Source organism: Dermacentor variabilis, chromosome 1 (assembly GCF_050947875.1).
Source record: "Dermacentor variabilis isolate Ectoservices chromosome 1, ASM5094787v1, whole genome shotgun sequence".
NCBI classification, from domain to species: Eukaryota; Metazoa; Arthropoda; class Arachnida; order Ixodida; family Ixodidae; genus Dermacentor; species Dermacentor variabilis.
The window spans coordinates 100,030,910-100,044,846 of record NC_134568.1 but is presented as its reverse complement, the minus strand read 5'-3'; the positions used below and the strand labels follow the sequence as shown (position 1 = coordinate 100,044,846).

General features: G+C 46.2%; 1 protein-coding gene across 2 annotated transcripts in view; it reads right to left on the bottom strand.

The window, feature by feature from the left end:
* Positions 1–11,843, bottom strand: part of LOC142571751 (uncharacterized) — a 29,960-nt gene extending 18,117 nt beyond the window's left edge. Inside the window, exons 1-5 of one of the 2 annotated variants that reach the window (XM_075680330.1) lie at positions 11,740–11,843; positions 5,004–5,194; positions 3,227–3,282; positions 2,484–2,635; positions 1,007–1,234 (exon numbers count right to left, since the gene is read on the bottom strand). In XM_075680330.1, the coding sequence (XP_075536445.1) occupies positions 1,007–1,234; positions 2,484–2,635; positions 3,227–3,282; positions 5,004–5,153 (586 nt within the window). In that variant the 5' untranslated portion in view covers positions 5,154–5,194; positions 11,740–11,843. The remainder of the gene's footprint in view (positions 1–1,006; positions 1,235–2,483; positions 2,636–3,226; positions 3,283–5,003; positions 5,195–11,739) is intronic. The other variant, XM_075680338.1, reaches the window with a different exon arrangement.
* Between the last annotated feature and the right edge of the window lie 2,094 nt (positions 11,844–13,937).

Here is a 13,937-nt window from a genome sequence, read left to right as displayed (position 1 = left end):
AAATTTCCGGAGTCCTCCACCACGGCGTGCCTTAATCATATCGTGGTTGCGGCACGTAAAAACCTCCAAATTAAAAAAAAAAAAACTTAATTGCTTTGCCAGTGGGCGCATGTCGAAGTATTCTCTAATCAATTTTGTCTTGGAAGTAAATTCAAAAAATTGCACACTGCGAGGGAGAATTTGGGTGCACTGAGATATCCCTGCGGCACAGCGACGTGGCCATTCAGTGACAGAGTGGCCACGGCTATACGCTTTGGCGTCGCCGGCAACCCCACCGCCGCTGATCGCTATGGCAACTCCAGAATCCATTACTTGTGCTGGCAACACTGTCCAAATAAACAAATATTCGGGTGTTGCCACATGGGCTTAATTGCCTAATGGCCGAACGATGTGCGGTGACACGACGAATCAGAAAACAGCGATATACTTTACAGTTGCGCAAACATACATTTGGCGAGGAAATATTGCGCTTGACCTCCGTGGTTGCTTAGTGGCTGTGGTGTTCGGCTGCTAAGAGGTCGCTGCATCGAATCCCGGCCAAGGCGGCCGCATTTCGGTGGGGGCGAAATGCGAAAGCTTACGTGTACTTAGATTTAGGTGCACGTTGAAGAACTCCAGGTAGTCCAAATTTCCGGTGTCCCCCACTACGGCGTGCCTCATAATCAGATGGTGGTTTTGGCACGTAAAACCCCATAATTTAATTTTAAATTTTTTTAAGATTGCGCTTGCTACACGTCGCCGCACACAGTAGCCGAAGACGCATAAAACCCCTAATCAAATTCAGTGCAGCACTCCGACTATATATAGGCCCAGACTAATGTGGACTATATACTTTTTCGAGAAAAGTTCCGAGAGAAGTTGGATGAATGCCGTTGTGAGATATAGCACGTGCTTAGGAGACGATGGGAGCGTCTGCGTTCCTCGCGCGTCGGCGACTGCAGTCCACCGTAAACGCTTCGACTAGATGAAATAGGCAAGCGCCCAGTCGCCCCCAACCCCCACGTACCGTTTCCGGCCTCCGTGGACAGGTCGGGGTCCTGTAGGGGCAGCGCGTTGAGTACGAGAGGCGCCGGCTCCTCCTCCATGTGAGTGCTCAGTTCCTCGGGGTTACGCTCCGGCGGGTGCTCCTTCTCGTGCTGCGCCTCCAGCTCAGGCTCCTCCGGGATCGTCGCCAGAGGTTTGGATGAGGGCGACTGCTGTCCCAACGTGTCGTCGCCCTCCGACAAACTCAGGTCTGCGATGCCGGTGGAAGGTAAAGCTCTCAAAAGCACGCGTATATATGACACATCATCATCATCATCATCATCATTTATGACCACTGCAGGACGAAGGCCTCTCCCTGCGATCTCCAATTACCCCTGTCGTGCGCCAACCGATTCCAACTAGCACCCGCAAATTTCCTAATTTCGTCACACCACCTTCTGCCGTCCTCTACTGCGCTTCCCCCTTCTCTTGGTACCCATTCTGCCACCCTAATGGTCCAACGGTTATCTAATCTGCGCATAACATGACCTGCCCAGCGCCATTTTTTTCTCTTGATGTCAATTAGAATATCGTCCATACCCGTTTGCTCTGTGATCCAAACCGCTCTCTTTCTGTCTCTTAAAGGTATGCCTAGCATTCTTCGTTGATCGATCTTTGCGCGGCCCTTAACTTGTTCTCAAGCTTCTTTTTTAGTCTCAGCACATCATAGCAGGAGGAAAGCACAAACGATAAATGGCGAGAAAAAAATGCGAACGCAACCAAATCGCATGTGCGTCTGAACCTTAGTCGAATCGAGTTGTTTCTCGCGTTAACTGAGCCTAAAACACGTATCTGATGCGTAATTATAGTACACCTGTTATCGCATGTGTATGCATGATCCATTTGTTCGTTACAAATTTTACAACTGCAGAGAATGATGCCTCGATGAAGAATAACTAAGCGAACACTGACGCACCTTACTCTCTGCCCTGCGACCTTACCGCAGGAAAGGGCGGTCATAGGAGAAAGTACGCGGTTACATCAGAGGGTAATTGCGGTATCTAAAGACGCGTTGCGTCTGTAGCACTCAAATCACATATTCCGCGCATTTCACCGTCAATCACTCATGCCTATCTCAACTCGTTATAAAAACGAAATCAACCACTTCGTTCCTATTTTGTATGCGCGTGCGTGCGTGCTTGCGGAAAATACACTCTGTTCATTTATTACACGCCTACTTTCAAGGCGCAGGCTAGCAGACTAAAGTTCCCCTGTGAATTCTTTTTTTTTTTCGGTTTCTACTGGCCTGCTGACTTCTCTTTTCTAACTGCGAGCGTTTCAAGTGCTTCTTAGAAGCTTATAAGACAGGAAACAAATAGCAAACGTCGCCTATGGCGCTAAACAGCGCGCATTTGCATCTGCATGGCTCGCATACGGCAACGGTATGCGCCTGCCGCCCTCCATGTGAGAGGCATCTTTCACGCGAAAGAGCACAAGGCCCGTTAAATGTGCCGACCTACCCAACGGGTCAGCTGTGATGGTGTGTTTCGGGGAGAGGGATAGATCCGAGAGTCCTGGAATGAGGACGCCATCGCCTGGAGGGAAGTCCCTGTCCAGGTCGCCGTCCAGGAGACTGTCCTCGCTGGCGGGGAGCGTGTCAGAACACACACATCTATTCACTGTGAAGCACCTATTCGTGACCAGTTGAGCTCACTGTTATCTTTGAATAATAACAACAATATAAAAAAAGATGAAGAATTGTGGGCTTAGTTTCCTAGCAGGTGCGGCGAAAGCGTCGCCATGGTCTGAAACGTAGAGAAAACGGAAAGTATATGATGCAGACTTATGTTTACGTAACAACGGAATATTCCTCTACATACCTATTTCTTAGTAGAGAACCACTTTTCAGTTATGAGGCACTTTCTTAGTATTTAAAGGATATGCATAAGCTGCAACAGAGCCTCACAGTGCAAAGGCTTCGGCGCTATATGAAAGACTTTACATTGTAAACTATCAGAGCAGCACGTCACCACATGTATCCAGTACTTGACACAACTGCTTATTATGCTTACACGCTACGTAACGCCCCTTATGTCGGGCATCTCCGTATTTTCAAGTATAACGATATCTTTCAGGCACCTAACAGACTAATTTTGGCCCCTTTACAGCTATGTTACGTCTGACCATGCACAGAGCTCGAGTTCAGGCCTCGTGCCAAACCCTTTGGCTCGCCTATAATGAAATGACTGAAATTTCAGCTTACTCCAGAGACAGTCCGGACTTTTCAGATGGCACATCCGCGAAAGGACCCGAACGCTTCTGTAAATACAATAATGGAACATGACTTATAGGAACCATATGGGCGTCCGGCAGTGTCAGTTGATGCAACGACTTTTTGCCGGCACACGTGTGCGACTTGCCGTTTTAACCCAGAGTTTCAGCGGCCAATGCTAGCTTTAGCACGACCCGTATCACCGTATAACCTTACGCTAAATATGTTCGTATACGGCAAAACGGAGGAAGTGCAAGGCAGAGGGGATTACTGCATAACTTAAGACCTTTTTTTTTTTACATGCAAACTTGAAGCGTGAAGGAAGAAACGGCGACGAAAGGACAAGCGCTTGCCCTCATTTCGACCCTGTTTTTTTTCCTGCGCTTAATATTTACTAGTTGCCGCTGGGTGAAGAAAGAAAGAAAGAAAGAAAGAAAGAAAGAAAGAAAGAAAGAAAGAAAGAAAGAAAAGCTTGTCAACCAAAGTCGACACGAAAGAAGAAAACGCCGATGTACAAGCGCTAAAAAAAAAACAAAGCGAATGAAAAAAAACACGGCATGAAAAAACTATCCGCTCTCAAACCCTTACTGCTTAACAGCTTCATTCGGAATCTGTTACTCATTCTTAATAGCACAAGGTAACCATAATCGATGAGAATGTTCAGTACCATGACAATCTTATGAGGCGTCATTGCTGTGGCATAACGTATCTTTGATGCTGCTGCAGTCCTTTCCAGCTTTCTTGAATGCGTAATTGTACGAGCGGAGAATTGGGCTCCTCGGTATATACCGCACCGTTAGAGCTAGAGCGCGAAACTTTCTAGAAATATAGGGTACTTATCGCCACGTTTCTAAGGCTTCCTAATGAGCCGTAAAAGCTGATCGTCTGTTTTAAGTCTCAGTTTTGTCGTGCGCTTGCGCGGTAGCTTCATCGTAGTCATGACAAAGCGTCTAGTTTACTTTTTCTTTCGTTTTTAAAGTGAGGCCATCACGATAGCTAGACGAAGAAATTGCACTTGCAGACGCAGACGGAGCTCAAAAATATTTTACTTTGGGTGAGCGAATGCGGGTCGTTTAAGCTAACATCTTACACCCATTCTTAATAGGAAAAAAAGAAAGAAAGCATGACTTGGGGAAGAAAAGATCGCAGAGGAATAGCTTTATGACGCTTTCGTGCAATGAAATGTCAGAGCGCAAGGAAGCTGTTGACAGAAGTTCCTGAAAAGACGGGAGCAAAGGTCACACATTCGGGCCACTGGCCACTCTGTGACTTGGGAGCTTCGGAGAACTTTCCTACACGCCGCAGTGCGACCGGCGAAGGGTTATGATTTTGAAAGAAAAGTCTTTCGTATAATAGCTAGGTCACAACTACATTATATGTGATACTTTTTACTTTTTGACTTCATTCAGTGTCAGATGTTGCTGCTACAAAATCAAGGACTAGCACGCAAAGAAAGTACTGAATCGACGTTCCCTCTGTATCCTCACGACTTGCCCCCATGATGCGAACTATAGTTGATGTATTATAATGCGGTATTCTGCCGGCAAAGATATGACATCATATAACCGGAGACCAAGCCCTCCGCAGGTCAGGCAATGTGATTTTAGTGAGCGAGGGCCTTAAAAGCTGAGCGGTATATATATATATATATATATATATATATATATATAATCAGCCGAAAGAATCGCTATTCTCAGCTTCCTTGATTGTTCCGGCCACGAGACCGCAACAATCAAGTGATGACGCCTCGTCAAAGGGCAGCGCGTACCGCAGCGGCCGTGTAGTTTGAGCGCGCCAACGTGACCGAGACGTCGAGGTCGCACTCCAGACTGGAATTTTGGGCGGTCACCCGTGCCGCCTCTTCAGCGATGTCGCATTCCGCCTCGTCGTGCCAGTCAGCCTCGTTCCAGGTGGCCATTTTGTCTCGATGCTCCTACGGCGGTAGGAATTGGGGAATGCCTGCATGTGATGTCACGTAGCACTTTTAATCTCCGCATCGCCCTATCGGCACGCGGCTGTCCCTAAGGCACCTTCATAACGTTGGAAGTCAAAGATGCGTCAATCGGGGGATTGTAAGTGACACCATTTAGAAATGGTGGAAAAGACCACACAAGAACACCGACAAGTACACTATAGCTTTATCACCATCATCATCAGCAGCAGCAGCACCAGCAGCAGCCTATATTTATGCCCGCTGCCCCGGACGAATGCCTGTCCCTGCTATCTCCAAATACCCCTGTCTTGCTCTAGCTGATTTCAACTTTCGCCTGCACACTTCCTAATTTCATCACCCCACCTAGTTTTTTGCCGTCCTCGACTGCGCTTCCCTTCCCTTGACACCCATTCTTTAACACTAATGGTTCACCTGTTAACTGCCCTACGCATGACATGGCCTGTCCAGCTCCATTTTTTCTCCTAATGTCAACTAGAATATTGGCTATCCCCGTTTGCTTACTGATCCACACCGCTCTCTTCCTGTCTCTTAACGTTACGCCTAATATTTTTCGTTCCATCGCTCTTTGCCAGGTCAACTTGATAGGAAGCTTTTTTGTTAACCTCCAAGTTTCTGCACCATATGTTAGCACCGGTAGAATTCAATGATTGTACACTTTTCTTTTCATCGACAGTGGAAAGCTCCCAGTTAGGATTTGGTAATGGCTGCCGTATTATATTTATAGCATTAATTATGAGTGCCAAAACTAGGAGTGTCAAAGTGGAAAAAAAGTACGTGAAGCATGGGAAGCCGGTGCGTGGTAGAGGTTATATATATATATATATATATATATATATATATATATATCGACTGATTACGGTGTGCTCCGGACCACCGTCAGTTGCACTTCGTTCCTCAAAGAGGCAGGACGTGGGTCGAGCGAGCTCTGAAGAACACTTTACATTGTGGTGAACAATGTTTCAATCCTTGATTCCGGACCTCAAAGAGATGCAACGTAATGCTAACGCGTTATCTCTATAGCATTTAGCAATCGCCACTGTTTTCCTTTTGAAACCCTGCTTTCATCTATTTGTATGGAAAAGTCGTTCTTGGAGAAAATGAAGGACAATATCATCTCAGGGATGGTACGTCAGTGGGACGTCACGGATTTCAAAGCCTCTTGTTTCTTTAAAATGCAGTGGTTTGTTGTCGATGAGCGCTGATCGAGACCCGATCGAGCAGACTGACATATTCGTCACGGCGAGGTGGGGAACGAATTTTGCGGTTGCGCTGTTTCTCGTCTTTTTTTCTGGTATACCAAGCCTCCTCTTACGGTAAGCGATAAAAATTAAGTTCTGGTGTTTTTCGTGCCAAAACCACGATCTGATCATGAGGCACGCCGTGGAGGGGGGGGGGGGGGGGGGGGGGGGGCTCCGATTAACTTTGGCGACCTAGAATTCTTTATGGTGCACTCAATGGACGACACATGGGCGATTTCGCATTGCGCCACATCTAAATGCTGCCGCCGAGGCTAGGATGTGATCCCGCGACCTCGTGCTAAGCAGCGCAACGCCATGCATAGCCGCTAAGCCACCACAGCGGGTACGATAAGCGGTTACGCAGACAGTATATAATCTACAAGACAACTTAACTTAGGCTTCCTCCTTGGTGTTTTTAAACTCGCCTTTCATGCGCACGAAGGTTTGCACAACTTTTACGATGACGGCCAAATGCGCAAGACGAAAATCAAGCGCAGCGCTGTCTTCTGGCACATGGCAGTTGCGCACGTCGTCTCCGCGCAAGCACGTGCCAGACGCTGGCTGTAAGCTACGAACAAGACTTCAAGAGAGGACAAAAACCCTGTCGTTGTATAAGCGTTCACGGTGCAGGAAAGCCGAGTTGGGGTGGGGTGGGGGGGTCGGGAGGCATGCTTACATGCTCCTGGTACTTGAAAACGGCGTTCGCGGTACATGCTTTGCTAGATGCATAGAGGACATTGACGCGCGATACATGCTTTACGTGATGTAGAGATTGACAGCTGCATTTCTGTGTGCTGGAGATGGTTGTAACAAGAGGAGTCGGCAAATTGTGTAGCCAACTGCCAGTCTTATGGTAATTAGCTCAGTTGGCGGGGCTATAGTGCTCCAAAACGGCGATGGTTCGATCCTTGGACTAAGACGAATTCTTCAACTGCGAAACTATACAGGATGTTTTTTAGAACGCAGCTCTTAGGCGCCCCTTCCTGCGTTGAGACAAGGAGTGAGACCGGGCTAGTTGGTATTCCATGATGCTGTAACCAGCGTTGAGAGTCGGCGTCGGCGTAACCCAGCGGACGAGCACAGCGAAGGATGATAAAGAGTGAACGCGGAGCGCAGCTCTTTCAGCGATGAGAGCGCGAGGAGGAAAGCGGAGGAGGGTGCAGCGGAAGCATGAGGAGGAAAGTGGAGGAGAGTATGGCGAAAGGGTGAGGAGGAAAGCGGAATGCCGTACGAGAAGTGCTTCACGGCGACAACCACGCATGCGGCGTGCGCGTCCTCTGATTCCATACATGGAAAAGCGCTGGCGTGAGCTTGGGACTCACCGTGCATGCGCTACTTCGCCTGCACCGCTGCCGCTAGAGAATGCGCTCCGCGCGAACCGCGCGTTCCCGCTTTCTTCCTGAACAATGAGTGACGCAACCGGTGGAAATGCTTCGTCTGCCGGTGCTGCTAAACGAGCTGCCCGAGCAGAGGCGCAGCGCCGCAGCCGAGCGGACCCTGTCGTTCAGAATCAAATTCTTTGCCACAATATATCGCCACTACAAAATACCTAAACAGCTGCGCTCAAAATTGGCATTAGGGAGTATCCTAATTGTTGGTAAATTGTTCGCTTTTTTTTTCCTGCACCACGTTTTTAAAAATTGACTGCGGCAGATAGAACAATTTTAACCTTTAATCTAATTTACTCTAAATTATCTAAATTTATCTAAATTTATCTAAATGAGGGGGACATTACTTCATCGAGAAGTGAAAATACTTACTGGAATAATTAACATAATTAAGCCACCACGACAATGATGGGTAGTACATGGATTTGTCTGATCTTCGTGCTTGGGACTTCGGACGTTCTTGTGGCTGTTAGTGAGCTACCTTAGTGAGCTTGTGGCTTCGTTTATCACATTTTATGTGGGCCTAAATTTCAAAACATTTTAGCTGTGAATTAACTTCCTTAATTACTTTAAAGCACACATTTTAAACTACGAATTGTAGCTAGTGAGTATGCAAGGCATATCGACTTGGAACGAATTCTGAGGACTACGTCAATTTCGAGATAATAATCGGAAAACAATGGCGTTCCAGTTATTTTCGTGCTTGAATGCATAAAATGGCGCTTTCTTGAAAAAGTAAGCGGAACAATAATGCATTTTACCGGAAGTTTGACAGCGCTTATCTCGAAACCAATTCCATCCTTATAATTCTTTCGAAGTGGATACGCCTTGCTAACTCACCGGCTACAATTCGTAGATTGAAATTAGTGTCATAAAGTAATTATTTATAAATTTTGTTACCGTAATTATGTTAATCATTCCATTAATCCTTTTTTATTTCTCCTAGAAGTAATGGCCGACTCACTGACTAATATATATCAAAAGTTCGAGTGGTGCTATCTGCTACAAGCAATCTTTTTTAATTTGGTGCAGCTAAAAAAACACCCTGTATTGTAGCTTTCCGAGGATACCCGTAGGTTTCCTTTGTGGACTGTATTCTACTTTCAGGTCGATGCCAACGATCTCGTTCATGAATTTTCATCCACGTTGCCGATTTCTTCAAAACTCATTGAGATGGTGAATTCGGCCGATTTATTTTAGGTCCCTGCGCTAATTGCAGTATCAGGACAACATGATGGAAGAGCACTACCGCGAGGCTATAATATGTTCCTGCTACATCATCAGGAGACGAAACGCGACTACGTAACAGACTGGCCAGGAGCTTCCTGGAGGTCTGGTGGTAATTCACAGCCAACTACACCCGCCGCGGTGGCTATGGTGTTGCGCTGCTATAAGCACGAGGTCGCGGGATGAAATCCCGGCTGCATTTCGATTCGGGCGAAATGCAAAAACGGCCGTGTGCCGTGCACTGAGGGCACGTTAAAGCATAGAGTTTTCTACGATTACTAGAGAGAACTCTGGCGCTGCGATCGCTCAGTCACCACGAGAATGATGGGTAGCACATGGATTTGTTTGATCTTCGTGCTTGGGACTTCAGACGTTCTTGTGGCTTTGTTTATCACACTTTATCTGGGCGTAAATTTCAAATCAATTTATATTATTTCTTTAATGCAGAGGGTAATAAGACTCTGCAAGCTCGCATAATCGCTGCTAACTGCAGTGATTCCGCTTGTCCATGCGTCGGTGGCGTTATGGTTTCGATATCGAGCTTGTGTGCTAGAGGTCCTGTGTTCAAATCCTACCGGCGGATAATTTAACGATGTTCATTTTATGATTTATATCGCAGTAATTTCTTAAGAATGATCACTTTGCAAAGGCATGAAGTCATTTAAAGCCAGAAGGACAAGGTTTAGGCAAATCCATGTAAGGCCCACCATTCCTATGCTGGTTGACCTGCCCTGCTCGCAGCTATGCCGTGGACACTAGTGCCGCAGTTAAAAATTAAATTATGGGGTTTTACGTGCCAAAACCACTTTCTCATTATGAGGCACGCCGTAGTAGAGGGCTCCGGAAATTTCGACCACCTGGGTTTTTTTAACGCACACCTTAATCTAAGTACACGGGTGTTTTCGCATTTCGCCTCCATCAAAATGCGGCCGCCGTGGCCGGGATTAGATCCCGCGACCTCGTGCTCAGCAGCCCAACACCATAGCCACTGAGCAACCACGGCGGGTCGCCACAGTTCCCTCTGGTAATTGTGACTGTCGTAAAAATGCACTCTCGTTCCACTTTCTTTACAAAACGACTTTTTATGCATTGAAGCACAAAAGTAACCGGAACGCCAATGCATTTCTCCGCAAAGTTCTGGAATTAATGTCTCGAAACTTGTGTCATTCTGAGAATTCTTTCCAAGTGGATCTGTCTTGCGAACTCCCCGAAAAGAATTTGTAAATCGCAATGTGTGCCACAAGGTAATTAGTCAAAAACATAATTAGCGATTTTTAAATTAGTCGATTATGTATTTAAATTTTTTGTACAAGTAATGTCGGCTTCGAGTAAACTAGCTCATGGACTAGGATGATGCCATCTGCCACAGGCAATTTTAAAAATATTTTTGGAAGTGTTTGCTGAAACACCCGGTATAACTCACTGGCGCTAGACGATTCAAGCAACACGGAGCACCTTTCGCACGTTCGCGTTTGGAGTTAACAGCCAAAAGTTCACGTGAATTCGGATTATAGTGACACCTAGCTAACACGCCAGCATGTACACATTCCTGAGCGGAAGTTCTAAAACCAGTGATGGCGCGAAAAAAAAAAAACATATTTGCAGCCTGTGCATGCCGGCTGAAAACAAGTTACAGTCTACGGTGGCGTGTTTTTATTAATTATGGGGTTTTACTTGCCAAAACCACCTTCTGATTATGAAGCACGCCGTAGTGGGGGACTCCGGAATTTTGCATCACCTGGAGTTCTTTAACGTGCACATAAATCTAAGTACAAGGGTGTTTTCGCATTTCGACCTATCGAAATGCGGCCGCCGTGGCCGGGATGCGTGGGTGTGTTCGACCATTACAATGTACTGAAGCAATTACACACTGCGCAGCTCTACACTGTAGAAGATTTTTTTTTTTTTGCTGATGCCTTTGCAACCGAACTTTTGCTCGCGGCTGTAGATTGTTCCTGAAGCAAAATGTTTTGGCCGGTTCTGCTTCAAAGTCCATCACTGCGAAAGAGGTTATTCGGTGAAACCACGTCACTTTTGCTTGAAAGCGTGAGACCGACCGGGCAGCTTTTCGCGGGACGGTGCTAACTAGTGTAACTGAATGAGAACTAAACTGCCACTATTTGGACATTTTTAAAGGTTTCTCTTCGCTTATAGCATGTCAGTTGAAAACAAAGGAAAGGGTGGTCGTCCGAGCGAGGACCTAATAAACGGGATAGTAAACTGAGCTCGTCCGCGGATTCATGCTTAAAGGGAGTAAGCAGAGTGGTTAAGCATATTAATGGTTTGCGAGACGTACAGAGTTTCAGAAGTATTCTGCTTACAAAGATAATATCTGCCTTTAGGTAACGTTCCGCTATAGAGCAACACACAGACAAGGGTGAAGTCCTTGCCAAAAGCCAACGTTTCGACGAGAGGACACGACTTCCAAGACGTGAAGTATACTCTTGTCGAAACGCCCGCACCTCACCTCGAGCCATATTATTTAACCGCCTTCCCCTGCCGCTTCGAGTGGCCAAGGTTCAGAGAAGCCGCGCACGTAGCGTTCCATTCGAAGGTAAAGCCGGTAACGCGAAAAATTCGATCGCCTACCAGCAGGCGCGCTGGGCGCCTACCGTCGTTGGGCCACGTTTGACTCGAGCCAAGCCGCGACCGGCCAAACCGCGAGCGTACGCGACGGCAAATCGACGGGGCGCTTACCAATTGGGGCCTGCGGACGACCTCGCCGAGCGACTGTCTCCTGCGGAAACCCCACGCGACTGTGCGCCTCGAACGACGGCACGCGAGCCCCACGAGCCCCGCAGCACACTTCTTCTGCCTCTGCGTTTGGCTTACAAAGAAGAAGAAGAAGAAAGAAGGAAAGTGAATGAGTGAAGCCTGTTTCACGGGGTAATTGAAAAACCAGCTAGAGAATTCAAATGTTCGAAAAGCATTCAGATATGCGTTGACGATTATCTTATTTCTTTCTATAGCGGCTACTCCAGCCTGGTTCACCCGTGACGTTTCACAGCTACTTGATCTTCTCATTAAGTGCATGTCTCCGCTGCTGATGACTCATGAAATGCCAGAAAGAACTGGTTTAAGATTCCTTCATATACGACTGTGTTTCGCTAGCGACCATGTATGCTGAGTGTATGAACCCAGATCCAATAAGCCCTTGCTGCCGTTTTCGTCGGGTCACTCTAAGCTGGTAAAACGGGGCATCGCCAAATTAACTTTACTGGACGCACTTCGTCACTTTTGCTTTCACAAGTGTCATAGCAGTTCTATTGCACTAGCTGACCGCTTGAAGAATGCCGGGTTTGCGCAGTCACTGATCACCCCAGTGGCCGAACGTTTGCTGAAAGCTTTTAGACATGCCCGCCAGAATGCGCAATCTCATGTGCCGTAGAAGGAACATGAAAAAGAAATGTGCGCGGTGATACCATACAGGGTGTTTCAGCGAACACTTTCAACAATCATTAAAAGCTGCCTGTGGCAGATATCACAATTCTACTTCATGGGCTGCAGGTCTACCTGAAGCGGCGGACATGCACAAAAAATTGATATGCAAAATCGACTAATTAATAAAAATTCACTAATTACGTTTTTAAATAATTACATTATGGCCCATATAGCAATTTACAAATTCTAGCCGTGGAGTTCGCAAGGCGGATCCACTTGGAACGAATTTTCAAGATGACACCAGTTTCGATATATATATATATATATATATATATATATATATATATATATATATATATATATATATATATATATATATATATATATATATATATATATTCGAACTTTGCGGAGAAATGCATTGGCGTTACTTTTCGACGGAAACGAAATGCAAAAACACCCGTGTACTTAGACTTAGGTGCACGTTAAAGAACCCAAGGGGGTCAAGAATTTCCGGAGTCCTCCACTACGGCGTACCTCATAATCAGAAAATGGTTTTGGCATGTAAAACCCCATAATCTATTTTTTTTATTTGGCGTTACTGCAGGAACTGCAGGTATGAGCCGAAGTATGCGCAATGCCGCATAATAGGAAGAAGTGCCAAGCAAAGTATGCGTGAGATTATGGAAGCGGCCAAGGTCTTTGGGGGACGCCTGCGTTATTGACCTTTCTAGAAACGAATTGTATTTTCTTAACCACACGCAAAGAGCGGCTCGGCGGGGATGGCAATACACACTGTAATCTCATAATCTTGCAACTTCGCACATTCTTAACTTGGCTTTATCATCATTTGTTGTTTTCTGATATTTCATGCTTCATGTCATGATTTATAAAATAGTACGAATGCGTTTGCGCAAGCTGTTGTTTGTCTCCTTTATATATGTATGATACTTGTGAAAATAAACGATTGTTGGAAGTGAACGCATCGTCAACGTCTGTCTAAAATGCCTCTTTGCCTTTTGTGCGCTAAAAGCTAAAATGGAATACCAACATGCCCAAACTTACGTTCTTCGGAAAAAGAAGAATAGTGCGCGAGTGAGCAGTCAGACTAACTGAAACAAGCTATTAGAGAAGTAGTATTGAAAGAGAGATCAAAGACTGGCATTAATAAAGAATTTGGAGAATCAATTCCAGTGAAATGAATAATGAATAGCATTGGCGCCTTGTTGTGTCTTCCATCACGGTGCCGGCCGCCGGTTTGACCCACACACACTTTTGTGACACTCTCGCCAGAAGGAGATGCCACCCAGCATGCTTCAATCTGGTTGTACTCGTGGGCTGCAAGTGTTTGGCTAGTAATTGGAATGCGATTCGCATGTCAACCAAACGAACGAGACGGCACACAGTATAAGCCCTTGTGTGAATCGGTCAATGCTCAACACATACCGCCTTAAAAAAATCAAATTGAAAAAAGATTACTCGTAAAATATCCTGTGGGAGTTACCTAATGATGC